The following is a 21700-nucleotide window of genomic DNA, read 5'->3' on the forward strand; positions in this document are numbered from 1 at the left end:
GATGGTCCCTTTGTAAGAAAAAAAAACTCAAAACTCGACTGATTTTGTGGTTAAAAAGCACATCAGCTATAATACTCCACTATCTTTAACAATAATCAAAAGTACTGGAGTGAGACCAAAACTCCAAATTAGTTTTGGTTTTACCCCGTATACTATTGTACGAGTTTTACTCCAAGTTTTAATCCTAGTTTCTGATATTTATTACGATTCATTTTCCTTCGCCATGACATCAAGAACCCTTACTAAGTTATATTTAAATTTCGCTTAAAAATATAAAAACTTAATTGTTTATTTATTAAACGAGAAACAATCTAACAATACCTGTGCAAGTTTGAAATTAAATTTCTTACGCGATCACTGCAACGATAATCCTCAAGTAAGATCATTGCAACCTAGACACAACGAGAAATGACAACGCTGCGTAACATCTACATTAAAGCAAAAAAATTGTGATTGTTTTGAATCTGTCTTTAAAAATTAGATTAAATCAACACTCTCAAATAGAGATCTGATAATTAGTATATTCCTCACATGAGAAATGTAATTTTTAAATCTTAGCCTGTAGAATAAATATATATAAAAAAATCGTGATGTAAATGTAAAGAAACGGCAATGTGGCGTGTAGTGCGGTTTAACCTAGCCTTTCAATTAAAAAAAAAACTTGGTTAGAGTTAATTTATAGAGCGGCGCACCTGCGCCATTACCTATTTACATTCCATTCATTATTATTTTTTTCAGGTTTTTAATGTTTTTTCCTTCCAATTAAATTGTTTGTGATAATACATTATTGAAGATGCTTTTTGGAATATAAATCAGAAGGGAAGAAAGAGCGAAAATGAAATAGTATTTCTTTTTTCTTCAACAACCATTGATCCCAAGAAATTGCTAATGGACGATATTACCTAGGAATTCGATGTTGTTCAAATTCCGAGCTACGAATTTGTAGTGTTAAAACATGGAAACACGTGTGGAAACTGCTGTACGATTATGTCCGTTACGGGACAATAAAGAACACATAATCTGTGTCGAAAGTGATCCGTTGAATAACACTATAAAAGTATCAAATAGTCATGTGTATTCTGTAAATCATGCATTGCCTTCAAATTGCTCACAAAATTTAGTATACAAAAGTGTGGCAGAGCCTTTGGTAGCTTATTTCTTGGAAGGTTGTGATGTTAGCTTAGTAACATTTGGTCAAAAACACACAGGAAAAACATATATGTTGTATGGATCAGGTCTTCATTGTGCTGCCAGCGAGGCCGATCAAGGTATTGTTCCTCGCTTTATAAGGGAAGTGTTGGACCTACTTAAAAGTGACAAAAGCAAAGACCGGTTGTGGACTTTACATGTAACTTGGTCTCAGATTGTGGGGGAAACCATCCAAGATTTATTGGGAAACTCTTCCATAGAAATTGAAGATTTATTAGATGCATTTCAATTAATTCAATTAGGGCTGTCCAGTCTTTCAAACCAACAAACCCACTCGCTGTTTACAGTTACTTTAGAACAGCAATGGTTTGTCAATTCCTCTGTTCACCATAAGATATCAACAGCCAGTTTTGCTGATCTCGCAGGTTGTGAGAAATTATTTATTCAGGATGTCCGAGGACAAATACAGACCTTGCCTAATGATCCAGGCTTGCAAGCACTGCAGAATTGCATCATGGCTCTGTCGGATCAATATATCAGAAATGCACAGTTAATTTCTGGTCAAATTCCATACAATCAGTCAGTATTAACCACACTTCTCAGGGACTCTTTCGGGGGCCGAGCAAAGACCATCCTCCTATGCTCCATCTCGCCTTTAATGCAAGACTTTGGAGAGACTGCCTATACGTTAGCAGTAGCTTCTAAAGCCCAATTTGTTAACAATTATGTGACAATCAATTCTTACATAACAACTCAGGATGTGGTGGGACAAGAAAATCTAGATGTTTTCGGACTTCAATTTGCTGCTAATCAGCTCTTAAAACTCGTTGTAAATGCAGAGGAATTATTCCAAAATCTGGTTGGTACAGGTTGCTTGAAAAAGTCTGAATTGGATCAGATATCCCAGTGGTTGATGCTCAAACAAGAATGTGAGGAATGTTTGAGAGACACCTCAGAACCTCACAGATCTTTAGAAAGGATTGATGAGGAAGATGTTGAGGATTGTACTGAAGGGGAACATTCCGAGACTGATGACAGCTTGACTGAAGACGAACAGTGTGGGTGAGTTTTGCTAATCAGGGTGTCCCATAATTGGAATATATCTTTGAAATTGGGGATGTTGGAATGTTTTTTCAAAACAGCTAAGCAAATTGCAGATAGCAATATCAAATGTTTAAAAATGTAGCAACAGTGAACATTTAATACATCCTGTATATGCTTCTAATATTTTACTATTAACTTTACTTATTATGTTTTTGTTTTTTAAGTTTGGATGATTTGATTACGGAATTTCAACAGAAAACCGATAATCTAGTCACCAAATGTAACGGAGCTGATATGGCTTCTCGAACACCTCTTATTGACAGCGCCAATAGTTCTACTGGTTACGCTTATCATGACAAAGGTAAGTTTTCCTTCAACATTGCCCGCTCCCTTGATCTTTTTTCACTTATTTTATTGTAACCTTGTCCCAATTTAAGGATTTATTAAATATTATTTTTCATTGGTTGATAACTTCATCGAAAATATTGTATAGGTGCTAGAGGTAGAAGAAATAGCGTTCATTCGTTGGAAGAACTTCAACAGAAGCATGACGCTATAAATTCATTGACCTTTAGTGGAGAAGATGTAATTGAAGGATGTGATAAAAAAGCGTCTTTTCAGCGACCCATTACTTTAGAGAATAGAAAGAGGATTTTAAAACAAGTATGGTATTTCAGAAATTAAGAGTGAATTGGAATTTATTTTTTCTTATTTGTAGATAGCACTGACAATAAAGGGTTACGATAAACAGATTGCCGATTTAAATCAAACAATTGGGGTAAAGCAAATCCTTATAGGGCAACTGTTGAAACATAAAGAAACGAAATCAAGCGCGCACTCGAAAATCGAACAGCGATGCCAAAAACTACGAAAGGAGATAAAGAGCACGCAGGAAAAAGTAACACTCTGGCATAAAAAAAATAACGTCTTCATGGAAACGAAATACAAGGAGGAACTGGGTGAGGTAGAGGCCAAATTGAAGAGCGCGCAAGACTTGAAAAACATCACAGAAGACGACGATAGGCGTTTAGCAGAGCTGGAAGGAAGTTTGTTTTCCTCGAAAAAGCAATTGGAAAAGATCTCTAAAATGAGGAAGAAAGAGGAAAAAAGGCGGCAGATGTACGAGTCTTTGTTGGTAGAGAAAAAAAGCGACAACGCCACAAGCACCGACGAGAACAAGGCCCTGGTACTACTTATGCTCTCCAACTCCGACATGGAAGAGAGCCTCTCAATCTCCACAGAAGAACTCGAACGATATCGACACGAGATCAGGAACTTGCGTAAAACGCGGGAGTACCTGGTAGAACAGCGATGTCAAATTGACGCCAAGTCTCAGAATAAAAAGATTTTGAACGATGTTCAGGAGAAAAAACTGTTGCAATACGAAGAGGCCATCGAAGCTATAGACTTGGCTATTGAGTACAAGAATGAGTTGCTTTGCGGCCATCGAAGCACCGACGATAAAACTGTAGAAAAAGTGGAGGAGCCGGGTGACGTTATGTTAATGGACCGCTTGATGCATTTGAGCGAGAACGAAATGCGGATGTTGCTATATCGATATTTTCAGAAAGTGATAGTAGTTCTAACAGTTAATTTGCTTTTAATCTAGGGAAGGTCTTCTAGGTTATCGAACTGCGATTGAGCGGCAAGCGATTAGAGTTGCAGGTGTTCGATTACGAAAGTCAAAACGAAATTTTAATCAACAGAGTTCAGAACCTGAGCCATAATTTGCAACAGGTTAGATTGGAGGGCGAACGGAAGGTTGTTCATTTACATCAGCAATACGAGGATAAAATCCATCTTGTACTGCGACACTTGGCCAACGATACGGGAAGCGAAGAAGGCCGAGGTATAAGATTATTTGGTAAGTTTTTTTGGTCATTTTCACCGACACATCGTATAGGGAAATATACCCTTACAGGAAGACAAGCGATAACGAGAACTGCGGGCAGCGCTAGCGGTACTAAAGTAGACAAAAGTAGTTTGATCGCAAAATTTACTCGAATAGCACGAACGGAAATTGTGCCCAGACAACTTCAAAACGTAATCCCCACTCCGCAGGCGAAAATAACGAGGACAAAGAACAAACTGTTTATTCAACAAGCCAATAGTGATACTGAATAATAGTAATGATTGTGTGTGTGATAAAATTCAATTTAATGTTTTTGTGTGTGTAATGTTCCATAAGGGATATGATTGTTGTTGCGCAATTAGAAATAAATAATAATCATAATACAGAAAGGAATAAAATTAATATAATCTAAAATTATATGAAGTGTTTTTTCGCTCCCTTACCTTAAATATGTGTTTTTCTTTGGTTTGGCACTACAAATATTTAATATTGAAGATTAACAAATATTTAAGAGCTCCATGAAATATCGACGTTGCCAAAACAATAAAAATGGCTTGTTTTTGTAGGGCAGATTTTGACACTCAAAGAACGTCAATGTCACAAGTCATATAATAATAATTTTTGTCAACATAAATAAACAAAACAATGGTTTCGTTTAAGTATGTATAAGTAAAATTGAATTGTGAAAATATTGCCTCACCTATTAAATAATTAAAAAATACTAGAATTTCGTTTTCGTCTATTTCACTTGTGTATTCTGAATTTACTTGAAAAGATAAGTCCCATTTATGCAATGGATCAAATGCTTCCCAGTCCTGGGTTCAGTATACCCAGTATAGGTAATCATATCAATGCTGTGAATTACGAAGAAGCATTATTCCCAATTTAAAGGTACCCCCTTGCACCAGCCAGAGGAGGACCAACAAATTCTTCCAAATGCCCTACAACAACAACAGCAACCTGTCACTAGTCAAGTGCCTCCACTCGCTCCCATGGGTGGACTCACTCCCAACTTGGGTATGGGCAGTGCTATGACTCTACCACATACAAAATATGTGACTGGATTCTCTATGCCCATGGGGTCTGTACATGGTGGTATGACTCCTCAAACTCCTGTAAGTGTTCTATGAGTCTTAGATAACAATAATTACCAAATGCTTATTTGACCGAATTGAAGATTGAAATTGTTTTCTGTTATATTTCAATTTAAATGAAAACTCTATAAACTCACTGTTTTGTGAAAATATGACCAAAAAACATTAGTGTGAATTTCCAGCAACACAGTATGATGTCATCAATGGTGAATTTGGGCGGAACTGGTGGAAGCACACCAAACATGAGCGTCGGCACTACTGGTCCAGCTACCCCATCGCCTATGACACCTATGACTCCACATTCTGCTGATCCAGGAATCATTCCACAACTCCAGTAATTTCTGTTTTTGTTTAAAAATTTCTATCTTCCCTACTGTTCTATTTGCAGAAATATTGTTTCCACCGTAAATTTAAATTGCAAACTTGAACTCAAAAAAATTGCTTTACATGCACGTAATGCTGAATATAATCCGAAACGTTTTGCTGCTGTGATAATGAGGATAAGGGAACCGAGGACCACGGCGTTGATTTTTAGCTCTGGAAAAATGGTCTGCACAGGGGCCAAGAGTGAAGAGGATTCAAGATTGGCAGCTAGGAAATATGCACGAATAATACAAAAATTGGGTTTTCCTGCGAAATTCTTGGACTTCAAGATACAGGTAAGTTTAGCAACTGATTTGTGTTAGAACTATTATAAAACTTCTTATTTTCAAGAATATGGTGGGTAGCTGCGACGTGAAATTTCCGATCCGTCTCGAAGGTTTAGTGCTCACTCACAGTTCCTTCAGTTCCTATGAACCAGAGTTATTCCCTGGGTTAATCTACCGCATGGTGAAACCCCGAATAGTGTTACTGATATTCGTTTCTGGCAAAGTTGTGTTGACTGGCGCTAAAGTTAGACAAGAAATTTACGAGGCATTCGATAACATATATCCAATTTTAAAGAGTTTTAAGAAGCAGTAAAATTCTTTTTTCTGAATTGTGTTATCTATGCATTTCGAGACACTTAAATCCTGTAATTTTAAATGTTCTCTTGGAATTGTTTTTTTTTTATTCATTGACTCGCGTACGTTGTTACGGATAGATTGTATAGCCAGTTCAAAGACTGCTTTAGTTGTATTACACTTAATGTGTAATTATTATTTGTCCATACAGGGCTGTATTATTATTGAATATAATAGGAACATGTACTAGACTGCAGAACTTCATTTATTCTTTTACTGTATTGCGATAAAATGGTTTATTTTGTTAAACGGAAGGTGGTTAAAATTAATATACAATATTGGCTTTAAATGTTTGTTTTCGTTCCCATTTCCGTTATAGGAAATGAAAGGAAACAATAAAAAAAAAGCCCTGCTCTCACTATTCTGTGGCATCTTAGGTTCCAAGAGTGCGTTCGCAATTCCTTTCTTATTGATTAATTCCGAAAAAATATGAATTATCTTGTGTTTTGAATATCTGCTCCTAAAAGTGGAAAATATCTTGAAAAAGTGCATCGGTATGTTGTCATTTAGACTCAAACGCCACGTACGTTACTAGCTCCCAAACGGAAACATATTTGGTATTCGATTTTAAATTTTAGAAGGCCGTTCGACGCAATGTGAAAAACATTAATTTGCATTGAAGGTTACTTGAAACTCGAAGTGGTGCTATCTATATGTCATTACGTTAAGTACTCTTTTATAGTTTCTATGTGGCGCCATCTAAAGGTGAGTAGCTAAAACGAACATATACAATAAAAGGAAATTGCCCTCGATTAGGAATTAATGCAGTACTTAGTGCTTATGAGACGCCACTAGTCTGAATAAAACGAAACGATAATTAGCAACGAAGTACTAATGCACTTTTTCAAGATTTTTTACCCACCTCTCCTGGCCAAATATTCGAACAAATAAAACGTAGTCACTTGAACCAGACATTTTGCAACCCGAATAAATAAAGGAACCAAATGAAACTACAAATCATATTAGTATGAAAAAAATACACTATTAAACTAAAACAAAACTCAATACTTAATATAACTTCAATAATACGTAAATATAATAAAGTTATTGTAAATACACTTGATTTGATTGAAGTCGGCGCGATTCCATCGTTACTTATACAATTTCGTAAATTGATTAATTGTAATTTGCGATGCACGCAATTGTGGACTCAAATGTAGCCCAATAGGAGGCAGGTAAGGAGTAGATACCCACTTCAATCAAAAACTTAAATCAGCCTTAATAAAATAATCTATGAATTCTAAAACATGCGGATGTAAAAAATCTTACATTCCTAGAAAATAAATAAGTCTGCTAATAATAATTCTTATTACTTGTGATAGTTTTAATGTAAAATTATATATAGGAGAGTGATAACGTAATAATTATGTAACGTGAAACATCTGGACGAATGTTTATGCATGGGCAAATGGCATAATTAGATTTTTATGTGTTGTTATTGCTGTTTATGGACATTGACCACGTATAAACAGGTCGAAGTCTTATACTACGCTACTGATGATCAGCAATTCTTATGAAAATATAAATAAGTAAGATTTGGTGGTTTTTATTAGTTCCTACTTACGATATTTACAAAAAGTCCTCACGACGGAGTCATATTAAATGTATTTAAATTGTTTCTAATAATGAAAAGGAATAAAATTATATAAACTGAGGCACTTTTTTATGTAATTGCAAAAGGGTGGCAATTTTTTTAATTTCATAATCGGAGAAAAATACGCTGGTTAGTATAAATATTTATACCAAATTCCTTTTCAAGCGATAAAAAATAGGACTAAGTATTTACAATAACAGAATATTAAATTTCTAATAATTTAACAAGCGTCTAAAATATATTTGTAACTAATGAGCGATTTTTCTATGCGATTCGTTTTTGCTCCAAAATATTTTGGGTTTAGTTGATAAAATTTGGCGCATGGATTTTTAAAACGTTGATAGAAATAGAGTTCGTGAGTCGTGTTTTCTCTAGAACTGAATTGATCTTTTCACTCCACAAAAATGTGAAATTTCGCATCAATTTCGTTCTTACCTGGTTCGAACGAATGTGTCGAAAACGATTTAAAAAATAGTTACATGTGACGATAACACGAAAATACCATAAATTTAAACTATTTCAAAACGCATTAGAACGAAAGAACGGCTTAATAGTAAATAATTAATTGAATGCTAAAAAATTTACTGTTAGGCCTGAATTTGCCATAGAAACAACGAAATCTAAACAAAGCATTGCTTAACTTTTCAATTTCTACGGAAGATACCTTTCTAGTAAAGCAACCAACAATTCGAAAACCTGGGCCTTGTAAACATCATCATAGATTTTTCAATGAATTAACAGGCACTAAATCGATGCGAGCCTGGGAATATGTAAATAAATTCATGAATTTATTTAGGATACCTTTCGAGTACCGTTAATGTCATAGACTTCTGACTCTCAAATGATAATAATAATAATATTGGCTCACATTAAATTTTGTAGGTACACCTTGAATGTATGATTTTGTTGCTATTCACTTGATAGCCGGGATTAGCATTAGCGATATATAAAATATGTGTAACTTTGACATACCTGAACTAAAGTTACATCGCAGTAAGTTAACGACCTCGACGTCGGTTAAATGATAATCGTACAATAAGATGAGAGTACGTTACTGCGTATATTTTCTTGAACTTTTTATGAAGCAGGGCATACTTCCACAGATTCGCCCATAATCGACAAATTACCAAAATAAATCTTGAAATATATCTAAAACACGGTGTGTCGGTTAACTATATAATTTTTTTAAATTCATTCTCTGCTATATACCTACGTTTGAAAGACGAACTTTACAACCTACTTATTTCAACTACTACTCTCACTCTTCCATTCCTTTAATTTTTTGGTAATTGAAAAGTTTAGGCACTTATTAGGTCTCTCCACTATTCTGAAGTGACAAATTCAACAGCAGCAACAACAATAAGAATCAAGACTGACTATTGCTATCTTCACCATTACTGGACGCACTCGAGCTGGTCTTCCTTTGCGGGCTGGCACTGATGTCTTTGTGAATAGTTTGCGGAATAACAGTTAAAGATTTCGGTATTCTCGGTATCAATTGAATGGCTGGATTTTTTTCCAATGCAATCGCTGATATGGATATTGGCTCACTCGATCGGCCCAACCGCTCTACTTGTTTGTCCAATTTATCCAAAATAGTTTCGCCATTATCAGTTAAACTGGTAATGGTAGATGAAGGGGCAGACGAAATGGGTACTGGACTGAGAGATTTTCCTTCAGTGACAATACCATTGCAGATGTTGCCTACGATTACGCCCTTCTTTGCTAACGACATCTTCAGGATCGAGTTTTGACCGAGTTGTTGCTTGGCTTGTTGTTGCTCTTGTATTTTTTTTTGTTTGGCCTCGAAACTCCGTTTAATAGCGCACATTTTCTTGTAATCCTCCAAGGTAATATGGTAGGGCTTTCCACCAGATATTACCTTCAAAATGTTAGTAGACATTGAGAACTAATCACTCTGTAAGATAAAAGGAGAGATTTTTTTACCTGTACAAGTCCGGGTTTTCTGTCACTCTTTTTGGCTGGATCAATGGGAATTAGGTTTGGTCTCCAATTCTTTGTTATTGGGAACTTAATCTTCTGCCCGGGTATCAACGGTCGTCCCGGAGCTAGCACATTTTGATTGATTGAAATCAATCCCGGAGGCTTGTTCTTCATGTTCAAAGTTGATAAAACTGCAGTTCTCGAGTACAGAGGAGGTTGGTTGAGTTGTTGAAGTGTTATAGGGGCGCGGGAAGTCTGTTGATCCAGACCGGTTCCTATTTGGCTAATCGTCACTGGTGGAAGGCCGTTTGCATTAGGATGATTGGTTATTCCCCCACCACTACTTTTTGTGTGCATTTTATTGAATTGCACCATACTAGGCGGCTGGATATTGTCAGACCCGGTGGGCAGGTTGTCGTACGCCCGCAAACGGTTGTGCACGCTTTCCCTATAGTTGATGGCATGGTGGCTCGCCGTAGGCGAAAGGATCAGATCACCATTCCTTGAAAAATAACAAAATACACTTACCATTATAACAATACACTAATTGTTTCTTTAAAAATTACGCGTTCCTTGCAAGTATTCACAAAAACTTACAATCTCTTGTAAATATTTTACGCGATTTTTTAGGAATTAATAAAATTTCAACTTAAAAAAAAAAAAAGGTTTTTTGACCCCCCCCCCATAATTCTGTTAATGCTAACATTTCAGAAAAGGGCCAATCCAAAATTGTCTATTTTTAGCTTTATTTTTCCGGTTTAACTGTTATATACTGTACTTTATAAACAAGATTGAGGTTTTCGACAATAAAGCAAATTTTTCGATCTAAAAATATGAAGTGAAACGTACCTGAAGTATTTTTCCAATAAAACTAAATGCCTTAAGAAACTGCTTTGGCTTCCATATGGCTTCTGCAGTTCTTGCCACAGCAACTTTGTGTCTTCATCGTACTGGATGGTGGTTGTACACTTCTCCCACCCCTCAGGCGTGCGAGACAACGTGTTCTTGAAATCGAATTCGCCCATCAAACCTAATTCTTCTTCACCTATTTATTATTCAAGTTGTGAAATTAAAACCAACAATAATCGAAAACAAGTGAGTTACCGGGAAATAGTTGTCGCACCGACAAGGATGGGGTGGAAATCGGTTTTCCGTCTTGCCACAGATCGTTTGATCGAGGCATTGCGTAGGTCGGCTTAAGAGATATCGACGGATTTTGACCTAATTTCTGGGCTGCTAGATCGTTCGATCTGTTTTTGTCAATACTGTTTTTATAAACTCTCGAGATTTCTATCGAACTCCCCAGCTGAAAGAGCAGAATATGTAATATGTATTTATTTCAGGTAATGCTTCCTTACCAACTCCAGTCTGGGCATTTTTCTTTGCACTCCCGGCACCTCTTTTTTGCTTTCATTATCACTAGGACACTCCATAGCAATAGCGGGGATTAAAGTATTGTAATCTACTCCCTCGTATTCATCCCCGTCGTCGGGCGAATTATTGTTAATATTTTGTGAATGACTTGAATCGGTGGATGGTGCTCTGGACCTGTTTCTGTGGTTGGAAATAAACTTTTCTTTCGTCGATCATCAAAAACGTTTTTTACCTAACACCGGATGTGTCCTCATCCTCTTCGCTCTCGTTGAAAAAATTCTTCGTCCGTTTCTTGGTTCTGCCAACCAAATCTACATCCTTTTTATCACCCTTATCGGGACCAACTGAGGGGTTTTCCACGGTGGCATCATTGAAGTGCAGCAGTCTAGAATTCGTTATAAAATATACACGGGACTTTACGTTAGCGTTTCCCTGCTTACCTCTTTTTGTATTCTTTGAAGAAATTCACACTGTTCTCCATGCGCTCTTCCGGATCCTTGAGAATTATTGAGGCGAAGCATCTGCAGAGCTTACAGACTACCGGTTTATCAGATAAGACAATCGGAATACCTGAAAGAAAAAAGCTGTAATGGAAAGAGATTTGAGTATTTAAACAGTGATTTACCGTCATCTTTAAGGGCTTCATTCAATTCTTGCACTTCAGGCCCTAAATAATGGATATGATTTCTGGCGAGGCGTCTCTTGCACATGGCACAAATCATCAAGTGCTCTAAAGCAGAAAAATGCTCATCGCAGATCGGAATCGAGTGCAATCCCGGATTATCCAAGTCGATGTTAATCTATGCGATATATCGTATTTAAAAAATGCTGGAGCCTCCTGACTCTGTAACTAACCGCTTGACAAATACTTTTCCGCATTTTGATAATCCACTTCCTGCGCAAAATATTCGAGGATACGTTGTTGCATCCCAATACGTGGCAATGGTTCTGTCTTGGTCCTGGAGCAACCAGAGAGTTGCGTTTCAACGATTTATTTATATAGGATGGGGAATTCGATTTCCTGTCGACGTGCCTGTAACAGGCGTCGCAAAGACAAGAGTCCCGGGTCAAGTGTTTTTCAGCTAAAATTCATGTTTCGATTAGTTTGTTGTTACTACACTCACAAACTTGTAGGTACTCACAAGATAAAATTTTGTTTTGCCTTTCAACACTTTTTATTTGAGCTATATGGCAAGGAGTGTCAAATAACCCAAACTTCCCAAAACAATAAGAACACTCATCTTTACAAAGTCGGCCAGGATGAATGCTGAAAGAACTAGCTTTTTCAGGAACAATCAAGGATTTTTCTGGTTGACTCTTGTTGTCATGGAAAGATCCACCTTGTTCACCTTCTGAAGTGTGTTGTTCACTGCTGCCATCTGTTTGTGATAGAGATTCGTTGGTTTTCCAGTTTATAAACTCGAGGCAAAAAAATATGGGCAATTGTCATTTACGGATGGATATTCTCTATTCCAAAACCGTGAGCTGCGTTTTTATTATATATGGCATATATGATGAATAGCCCGAAACCAACGTATAGGATGTTCCAAATTACAATTATTACAAATATTTAGCCAAGTATTCCTCATAAAAAAATAATACTGATTTGCTATATAAATCATAATAACAAACATTTTGCTAAGAAAACATCATTAAGTTTTGCCATAAGAGCATGCAACTGAATAAGCCAGTTTTAAAGATGCATTAAGATTTTTCACTAAATTATTTTAAATAAAATTTTAATTTAAAAAATCGCAAGAGAACTTTTTTCTTCCAAATTGAATTAAATGTTACTGTAACCTGAAAATGTAAATGTAACTCGTTTGCAAAAACTAATATTTTATTGTGCCCAAGATATAAATAATTCAAGTAACTATAATCACATGTGCAGCATCAGCTTGTAAACTTTCGAGTGTAATGTTCTAATTTATGTGACCGGAGTAATTGGCGAACCATTTTTTTTATATCTAATAAAGCACTAATCTGGACGCCACTGGCACAAGTAAAAATATACTTATCATTGCAAAACATACTCAAAACAGCCCAAGTAAAAAATCTATTCAAGTATCTTCAACTGCCTGGCAACAATCAGTAATTTTTTTCAACCAAACATTGTCACACTGTTTTTCAGGAAAGTATATAATTTTTTAAATAGTTAACTAGTACTATTTTTTGATGTACAATACCTGGTTAAATTATGGTATATGCAATTGGAGGCACCCTGTTTAATGTTATTCCAACTTATTTAGAAACTAGAAATATTGACTTATTTAGAAGAGCAGGTAGTAAATAAACCCAAAAGAACCTCACTCATTCTATGAGACACTGGAAATTTAATATATGCCTAACTTTGACATTTACTGCTTACTTGCTTATGAAATTTGGCCACTTTCATTGTATACAGTAAAACTAAGTTGGAGCAACGTCACGTATAATTGCAATGCATATTTGAATTTTCAGATTGGCACAAAATACACTCCAAGGAAATATCCCAATTTATGAACTATAGATTGTATTTCTCCCAAATAAAAGATATATCCTTGTTGCGCTGTTTGTGAATATTAGGCGGTTTTTCCATTTTTGTTAAAAAAAGCAGGATATCCAAAAATTTCATCTAACGACTTGTCGCGTCCGAACCAGAGCTTTAATTGAAAATTAAACGTCTCACAAAAATAGTCGAAATGTCACGCCATACTGTTCGAAAACGCTTTGGCCCATTTTTACAAGCAAAAAAGATTCTGAAAGTCCATTTCTTCTAAAGCTATTGACGAGCAGTCATCTTGGAGTTTGTTCTCAAAGCCAGACAGTTTTAGAGATAGTGTTGAAATGAACAGAGCTGGCAAACGCAATAGGTGGAAAATTAACAATTTTACATGACATTCTGCATGCATTATATAATCTATATGCAGAGACAAATTTTTCAATGAAAGTATTCATAAATTATTGTAAAAGAAGCGGACTTTCAGAATTGAATTTTTGGCTATGAGAACGGAGCCAAGGTGTTTCCGATATGATACGAGCTTTCAAATATAACCAAAACGCACCGTTTAGACTATTTTTGTGAGTAGCTTATATCTAAACCCAAAACCATAATTACCCATGTTAGATCGGTTAGAATAATGTGATTTGCGATGCGCACCGGCTGAGTCGGACGACTCTCTGTTGTGTTTTGAAGAAGGGGAACCACTCTGAAACAATGAACGACGAAAATTTAGTTATTTCCTAATGAGTAAAATTTGTTTGAGTAAAATGAATAGAAAATATTAATTTTTCACACAAAGATGAGCGCATTTTCAGAATTTACCTCTTTCATAATGTGGTAACCTTCCTCAGTATTGGCGCCCTCGGAGTCATGTTTGATACCCTTACTTTTTTGTAAAGTCATTTTCAAGGAATTTTTCCTTTTCTTTTTATTAATTTTTATCACAGTTTTTAAAGTACCAGTGTACGGGTCGCTCTTCGCGGCGGACGCCTTGCTCTTCCTCTTTGGATAAGGTGATCCTTTTGCCGTTTTGAGGCTTTGTAATCCCAATGCCTAAAACAGAAAGTCAAAATGGTCGAAAGCTAATGAATTGTATCCCACTCACATTTAAAATGCTTTCTTTCTTCGCCAACTCTTCAGCTGACTCATGTGAAGCCTTCTTTCCGATTTGTTTTTTACCAACTATAGATCCCTTCCATTCTTCATTACCATTAATCTCACTGTCATTCTTATCACACCCTTTTTCAGTCGCTTCTTTGCCAGTCTTATCATATTCCTTTTCCTCTGCCTCGATGTCACTCACTTCCTTGGATTGATTTTCTATATGATGAGTGGTTAAAACTACTTCTTTTGATGGTGAAGCCCTTATGTCATGGACAATACGATTGCAACTTTCTCGTTCAATTTCTGTGGGTGACGGTTGCAAGTCTGGAGAAGCAGCATCTGTATGAACGCTTCCTTCAGTTTGTTTCCCACTTTGTTCTTTTTCTGCATCTATGAGTTCAGCGTTGCTACCAACTTCTTCACCATCGGCATTCTCCTCTTCCTGAGTTTTATCTTCAGAACTGTGGTTCAAATCTTCATTACTAACATCTTGATCGGCTGCGTCGTCGGTCAAGTGTTCAATAGAAAACAACACCACGTTGTCCTTTTCCGTAACGGCTATTCCGATTTTATGGTCATCGACAACGGGTTTTTTCTGATCGATTTTTGCAACCGGTCGTACCATTTCTAATACCGGCGGATCCAGATGCTCCACATCTGCTGCTGTTTGAAGATGTACAATAGAAATATTTTCGTCTGAAGTATTCAAAACTTGTTTTTCCAGAACTGGGGCTTGATCTAGCAAATGATCCTGTTCAATAGGTTTAGGGCTACTATGAACCACGCAACCACCTTGAAAATTCTCTTTATTAATGTCTGCAAATAAATAAATAATTGAGTTGCATGTAATTATTTTATATACACATACCAAAAGCATTTAAATTGGGATCAGTTTGTTCCAACAATAATCTAAGCTCGTCCTCTTCAGGCATTGTGTTTGCAAATACTTGAACAGATGAAACCTCAGTATTAGAGGATGTCGCTTCAGTGGCGTATTCATTTTTTCTCTGAAACATTACTTAATTGCTTACCCTAAAGGTACTTTTCTACAGAAATTTACCCCTCCTTGAAGTTCCTCTGACCCTTCCATAGTCGATCTCCCGTAAAATGGGACCATCTCGACTCTCCCCGCTGACTTTTCGCCGCTTAAATCGTTGAAAGTCTGTTTCATAATATCCAGTAGTAATCCTTTTTGAGGTACTTTTGCACTTGGCGATTCGAGGATGCCCCCGAACGAGTCTGGTAATTTGGTTGCCAAATTGCTCTCTGTGGACTTGGGAGCCGTAGTAGCTGCAGCATCAGTGCACAAATTCGAATTGGTATCAATGACTGGCTTAACTAAAACGGTAGTCGATTTTGGTTCCAAAGTGCAAGAACCGTCTATTAGTAAACTGTCTAATACCTAAGGAAAAATAAATATAAAATCAGTGTCACACAAGAATTTATTCACTCACCGTTTTAGACAACTCAATGTCTTTCTCACTCCCGTGCAATGAGGCTAAATCGGAAAAACTGCTGTCTGATTCGTAGCCTGAGAGCTTGGAGGCTGTTTCACTTCCACTCATGTCGGAATATACCCTTTTCCTTCTTTTAGGACTCTCCAGGCCCGCCAAAAGATTCAAATCCTTCAGTTTGCGGTGCTTTCCGTTACGTAATTGTCTCGCAGGTGAATCGGATCGCGTCGAATATGGACTTGACCGTTTGGATCCCAGCCTTATGGCTCTATAGAATTCAAATAATACTTCGTAAGATATTGGATTAGATAACATTTCTAGGTATACATTAAACGGAATGGTCAAATGTCTATTAATATCGAAGGCATCGAAAAACTCGGTCTAGTACTGTACAAAATACAGTAATTATACGAGATTTTTTATATCTTTCTGGGTGTTCTCGTAAGGTTCCATATGTTTTTGCTCGTTTTATCATTTAGATTCCTGTACACTTAATTTGTATCATAATTCTGGCATTATCATTATTATGATATTCCTGGTCTGAACATGAATTTAGAGTTTGACCAACATAATTCCAATTTGATTTTGTATCAGAGTTACTTTACCTTGGCATTTGGCTAAAAACAGATACCAAATTGTCTCCACACACATTCACAGCACCAGTGGGAAACCTCTCAATACTATGCCTCCTCTTGATCTTAGGTAAATCAGTCTTAGCCTTGTGTACGTTCAAATCTAATCTGTCAATCACTTTAAAATCCGCCGGCTCTAATTTTCTAAGCGTATTCTCGATGTTTTCCTTTTTCATAAAATCTTTTTTCAAGAGTTCCAAACGCTGCTTTTTCGTCAACTTCTTAATTTTCTGTTCGTCAGCTTTGGAGGATTCTGAAGCACAATCCACCAATTCTCGTTTTATGTGATCCGAATCGATTAAAAATGAGAGGTCTGTTATTCCTTCGTCGATAGAAGACGGATCGATTTTAGGTTTCCTGTAAAGTTCACAATATAATTAAGCTAATAATTTAAAATACCGTTAGAGAACAAAAACGATGTTCTAAGTAGGTAAATTTAATGCAGGTTTTAATTAATTACATAGTATACATGACATTCGTTCCAAAACGAACACCCCCTACTCTGTGGAACGTTTAACCTTCTCCCTTAGGACATCAACAATTATTTTGATATGAAAGCCCCCCTCGAACCACGTTCCTGCATCCTCCACTGGAAAGTTGTTCATTTTAATAAATTAATTGCATTTAAAAGTAATTTGTTTTATTGCCACGCAATTTCCGTTGTATTTGTGAACGCACCAACTAATTTCACTGTTGAATAGGGAATTTTATTATATCCTTTGCAACCATGTATCACTCGAGGGTGTTTTAAATACATACTCAAACTTCTCTTGCAAATAACAATGTATGTGTTTTTTTCTTAAATCAAATTTTCCACAAATTCCATAGATATTTTAGGGTGGTTCGTTTTCAAATAAAAGCCTTATATGTACAGGGACATCAATAATGTGTTTCAATTCAGTCACAACTTTCCTGTTTATTGTGTAAAAAATCTAAATACTCTTTTGAAAGTAAATTTTCTTGCTAGAAGACGAAATCTGAAATGGTGAACAGGAAAGTTGTGATTTGATTGGATATTCTTGTATCTCCCGAACTAAAAAAAAATTCAGAAAAAAAATTAAATCTACTCACCTCGGTCTTCCAGGTTTCCTCACCGCTTTAACAGTAGATTCCATTAGAACTGGAAGCTTCAAGTCTTCATTAGCAGCAAGACCAGACTCTTCACTGGGCTCCATTTTAATTTTTCGAATATCTATTAATGGAGGGGCTTGCAGCGATTTTCTGCCTCGTTTCTTTGGGCTCTTCCTTAACCCCAAATTGTCCTCAAAAATTGGCTCCAATACCGGCGGTTGTTCTTCTTCCTCCCTCTCATCTTCCACAGGTTCTTGCTTGATTTTAGGCACTTTAGGCTTTTGTCGCGGTTTCTTCACAGCCTCCTTACCGCCATTCTTAAGCAGCATTTTCTTTCCATCTTTACCTACAGTTAAGTAGGCATTCGTTGCAAATACATATGTATGTATACAACATACTATTGAAAGTTACCTTTGCTATTTTCCATTAACACCCTGGCAAAATTTTTGGGGTTAATTTTCAAGGGTGTTTTCTTAGTGACTCGCGATTTTGCTTTTAACTGCACAGACTTCTTCACCCCTTTAAACGTTTTTACTGTGGCTTTGACAGATCTGCCAGTTTTCTTCACAATGGTACTAGTAGTGCTTCCAATGGCCTCATTCTTAATCTGTGCAGGCAATGAGGTTACCTCCTTTGAGGTGGTATTTGGTTGCTTCTTAACTCTGGTTGCCATGGCATTTGGATGGGCGTTTGCATGGGCTGTAAAAAAGAGAAGTCTAATCAAGTGGCTTGGAATTCCCTATAAAATTTGCAATCCGAATTATTACAAAACAGATAAAATAGAAACCGCTGTTTCAGCTAGATATGTGTTAAGGTTTCAATTACGTACCTAGCCATCTATCAACAATGCTATTTCCTTTGCGTTTCAAGACGTTACAGCTGTAGCCGTCTGTCGATATCTCCGCCACAATAAACATTATACGCAAGCCCAGATATTGAATTTATTGAATGTTTGTGCCTACTCAAGTCATTATCTTCTATGTATGAATTTTAATATAGCACATAAAACACGATAATCGATGGCAAAAAGGTGTCAAAAATTATGAAGCCGCCGAATCAAAGAGAATTATTATTGGAATCTAAATAATTGTGTTAATCTCAACAGATAATAGCGTTAACTAACTACTAATAAATGAAATCGGTGTCAACTAATAAATGGTTTTTGGAAGTTAAATGCAAACTTTATAAGATTCACTATTTATGGATATTTTGAATAAATTATATTGGCAGGTCAATCAGATATCAAACAGAAAGTCAATTTTCCATGGTGATTCCTACAACTAGCTACTCTGGATATATTTCACCCTATTAGATCTTTGTTATATATTCAATATGTATTATTCATTTTAATAATCCATTCTATGGGTTTCTATTTTTAATTCAGAAGGTAGAAAAAACTGGAAAAACTGCTATAGAACATAAGTGCAACTTCAAGGGAATTTACATCGAAATATGGACTCATAAGATTTTAAATAGCAGTTGTTTTGGATAAATTCATCTTTTATCTATTGCAAATGTCAGGCGTTTAGTTGTACTTTTACGGTTCATCAAGGTTTTTTAAATAATCACCCGTAATGTTCATTCAAAACTTTTCTGATGTCAACTTGAAGTAAGCAATAATAAGGAGTGTCTCTTAGAGGTGGTTCAACCTTATAACCTTTGAAATGGAATTGAAACATACTTCCATTAGTCACTCTCCTGCACCTAAAGTTTTTATTTATCTAATTCATTATCCTTTTGACAAATTAAAAAAACAGTATTTTTCTTTAATTCAGAAGGTATTAGGAGGAAGGAATTTACATTGCAATATAAATTTACAGGTGTGCAAATTGCAATTAGGTACTAGAGCCACTACAAAATTATTTGCAGTTCAGTCAATACGATTTTCTCAAAAAAAAAGGATTTGCTGAACATTGAAGTGTGATATAACAATTCAAGAGCTTTCCTAAAAATGAAGCTGATGAGGTTTTCAAAAATCTGAAACGTGAAACTATAAAAATTTGGTAGCACCCTACTTTAGAGAAGAAAAACTGTCTGTGAAGTGAAATGTATATTTTGGAGATATATCAAATAACCAAAAGTTTTCGAATATTCCCGAAAATAATAATGGGTATTTAAATCATGTATATAAAACCTTGAGAACGTCTGTTATCTCGTTATTTTCCCGAATTCACAAGGTCGTTCCATCTAGGAAAAGGCAAGAAATGAAGCCCCCAACAAATTCTAATAAAAAGAAACGAGAAAGGAAATAGTAAAAATAAAGATGTGACGTAAACGACCTTTCACTTCCCTTTGTCGTTCTGTGCTACCACATCGAAGCCCCTTCCCCAAAATCTTTTCGTAACAGAGTCCAAAAATGGGGCACCCAGCCTTTTTCTGAAGTCTTTAGAGCAGAAAGGCAAGAGAACAACTATGGTTGCTACGGCAGCGCAGTACCGGTGCTAAAATGTCCGACCTCCCGACTGACTGACGACTATTCATTCATTCGACTATTTTAGACGTAGCAATCTCGTCATCGGTAATGTTATTAGTAATAGCTCTTCCATTTTTTTGACATCCTAAGAATGTTTTTGAGATCGCAGTACCGAGAGTAAGGCATTTTTGAGAACAGCTCCAGACCAGACATAGGGTCAGTTTTATTTTAGTAAAAATAACGAAAAACCGTAAACAATGTTAATGACCTGTTAGTAAATTTCCGCCGACAAGTCGACGTAAAACGACACTTTTCTTGGTTAGAACCAAAGAGAAAAGTGAATCTTTCGTTGTATTCGGTTGGTTTAAGGATGGGGTTTTCGTTATTTAACGAAAAATTCCCGAATAAAAGCAATTTGAGGGTGGAAAACGAGTTGAAAAAGTAGGGTTTATTTATTACTTACCCTGAATAGTTTCACAACGACAACGCCACCTATATGATGCGCCAACTTTGCAACGACGAAAGCACGTACTCCATCAGTGATGCCGATCGCACCCGATCTCCTCCGACCACTTCACGAGACACAGATGTTTGCTACAGAAACTACAGAACCTCGTTTAAAAATCCTCTAATTTCGCTTGTAAAAAGACCGTTTTACCCGAATTTTCCTATCGATTTGGTAAGATTAACTCACGTACTAACCGAATCTGTAAAAATGTTTAAAAATTTCGAACGATTTCTGGCGAAATTCGACCGAAAATCAAAGCGTAATTTACAATATCACACGCTGACTCAACATTTAGTAGATATATTTTCAACTCGTCAAGTTTAGATAGTAATAGGGACGTGGTATGGTTCTTTAGCCAGGAATTTTTTGTTTAGTTTCTGAATTAGCCGCTAGGCGGACAAATAAAATCGCTTTAACTTGGCAAATACGCTGGTTTATTAATTTTCCAGGCATTAATGTGTTTCGGTTCAAGGCCTTCGCACTCTTTATTATTTCGCTTTATTATACTTGCACAATTAATTTAAGAATATTTTCGATTATTTTGAAAATCGTTTTTCAAGTAAGCAATTAGAAATCACACGGAAAATTTCGAAATTGCACGAGTAACCTGGCTTTTCTGTTAACCGCCTCGGTCAGCTCTATACATTATACATGTAAGGCTGCGTCGGACCAATTTTAATGTTGATTTTCGCGATTTCCTAAGTGCCTCGAAATAAAAGTCCTTCGACTTGAATTTTTAAAGCTCCAGAGCCTCAATCGAGATGTTTAGAGAACGGTAGTGGGATTATTACGATGTGCGTATTCTGAACGCCTCTCTTCCCAAAACCAGTTTGAAACCATGCGAAGGCTAATTTATTTATCGACGATCATTATATATTCCATTTTTTAGCATTACCTTCAAGGTTTTTAGCCAGGCACGAAGATAGGAGAATAGGTCTGTAATTCTGAGAACGATTTGAAAGCCCGTTAGGGCTACGCACA

The 21700-nt window shown here is 36.2% G+C and overlaps 3 protein-coding genes across 7 annotated transcripts; 2 read left to right on the forward strand and 1 right to left on the reverse strand.

The window, feature by feature from the left end:
• The first annotated feature begins 678 nt into the window (after window positions 1–678).
• On the forward strand, window positions 679–4459 carry cos (kinesin-like protein costa). The gene is made up of 6 exons (XM_066298136.1): window positions 679–2211; window positions 2418–2554; window positions 2687–2856; window positions 2912–3763; window positions 3817–4057; window positions 4115–4459. Exons 1-6 carry the CDS (start codon window positions 956–958, stop codon window positions 4315–4317), a joined length of 2859 nt encoding a protein of 952 aa, XP_066154233.1. The 5' UTR covers window positions 679–955; the 3' UTR covers window positions 4318–4459.
• Window positions 4460–4655: 196 nt separating this feature from the next.
• Window positions 4656–6432, forward strand: Tbp (TATA binding protein). Its single transcript, XM_066298158.1, has 5 exons — window positions 4656–4884; window positions 4937–5160; window positions 5322–5473; window positions 5528–5798; window positions 5854–6432. The coding sequence occupies exons 1-5, from the start codon at window positions 4839–4841 to the stop codon at window positions 6100–6102; spliced, it is 942 nt and encodes a 313-aa protein (XP_066154255.1). The 5' UTR covers window positions 4656–4838; the 3' UTR covers window positions 6103–6432.
• A 673-nt stretch (window positions 6433–7105) lies between these two features.
• east (enhanced adult sensory threshold) lies at window positions 7106–21000 on the reverse strand. 5 transcript variants are annotated; one of them, XM_066298135.1, is made up of 21 exons: window positions 20870–21000; window positions 20675–20814; window positions 18210–18497; window positions 17799–18144; window positions 16701–17084; window positions 16096–16363; window positions 15702–16043; window positions 15510–15648; window positions 14643–15457; window positions 14360–14590; window positions 14153–14243; window positions 12198–12434; window positions 11911–12137; window positions 11681–11855; window positions 11496–11625; window positions 11288–11440; window positions 11040–11235; window positions 10786–10987; window positions 10531–10726; window positions 9685–10183; window positions 7106–9619 (listed from the first exon to the last, which is right to left on the reverse strand). In XM_066298135.1, the coding sequence occupies exons 3-21, from the start codon at window positions 18469–18471 to the stop codon at window positions 9104–9106; spliced, it is 5409 nt and encodes a 1802-aa protein (XP_066154232.1). In that variant the 5' UTR covers window positions 18472–18497; window positions 20675–20814; window positions 20870–21000; the 3' UTR covers window positions 7106–9103. The 5 variants fall into 5 exon arrangements, with proteins under 5 accessions (XP_066154232.1, XP_066154231.1, XP_066154229.1 ...); XM_066298134.1 differs by having other exon boundaries at window positions 20675–20998; XM_066298132.1 differs by lacking the exons at window positions 20675–20814; window positions 20870–21000 and adding an exon at window positions 18628–18895 and having other exon boundaries at window positions 11040–11229.
• Between the last annotated feature and the right edge of the window lie 700 nt (window positions 21001–21700).

The sequence above is a fragment of the Euwallacea fornicatus genome, chromosome 30, assembly GCF_040115645.1.
Source record: "Euwallacea fornicatus isolate EFF26 chromosome 30, ASM4011564v1, whole genome shotgun sequence".
Classification (NCBI taxonomy): Eukaryota; Metazoa; Arthropoda; class Insecta; order Coleoptera; family Curculionidae; genus Euwallacea; species Euwallacea fornicatus.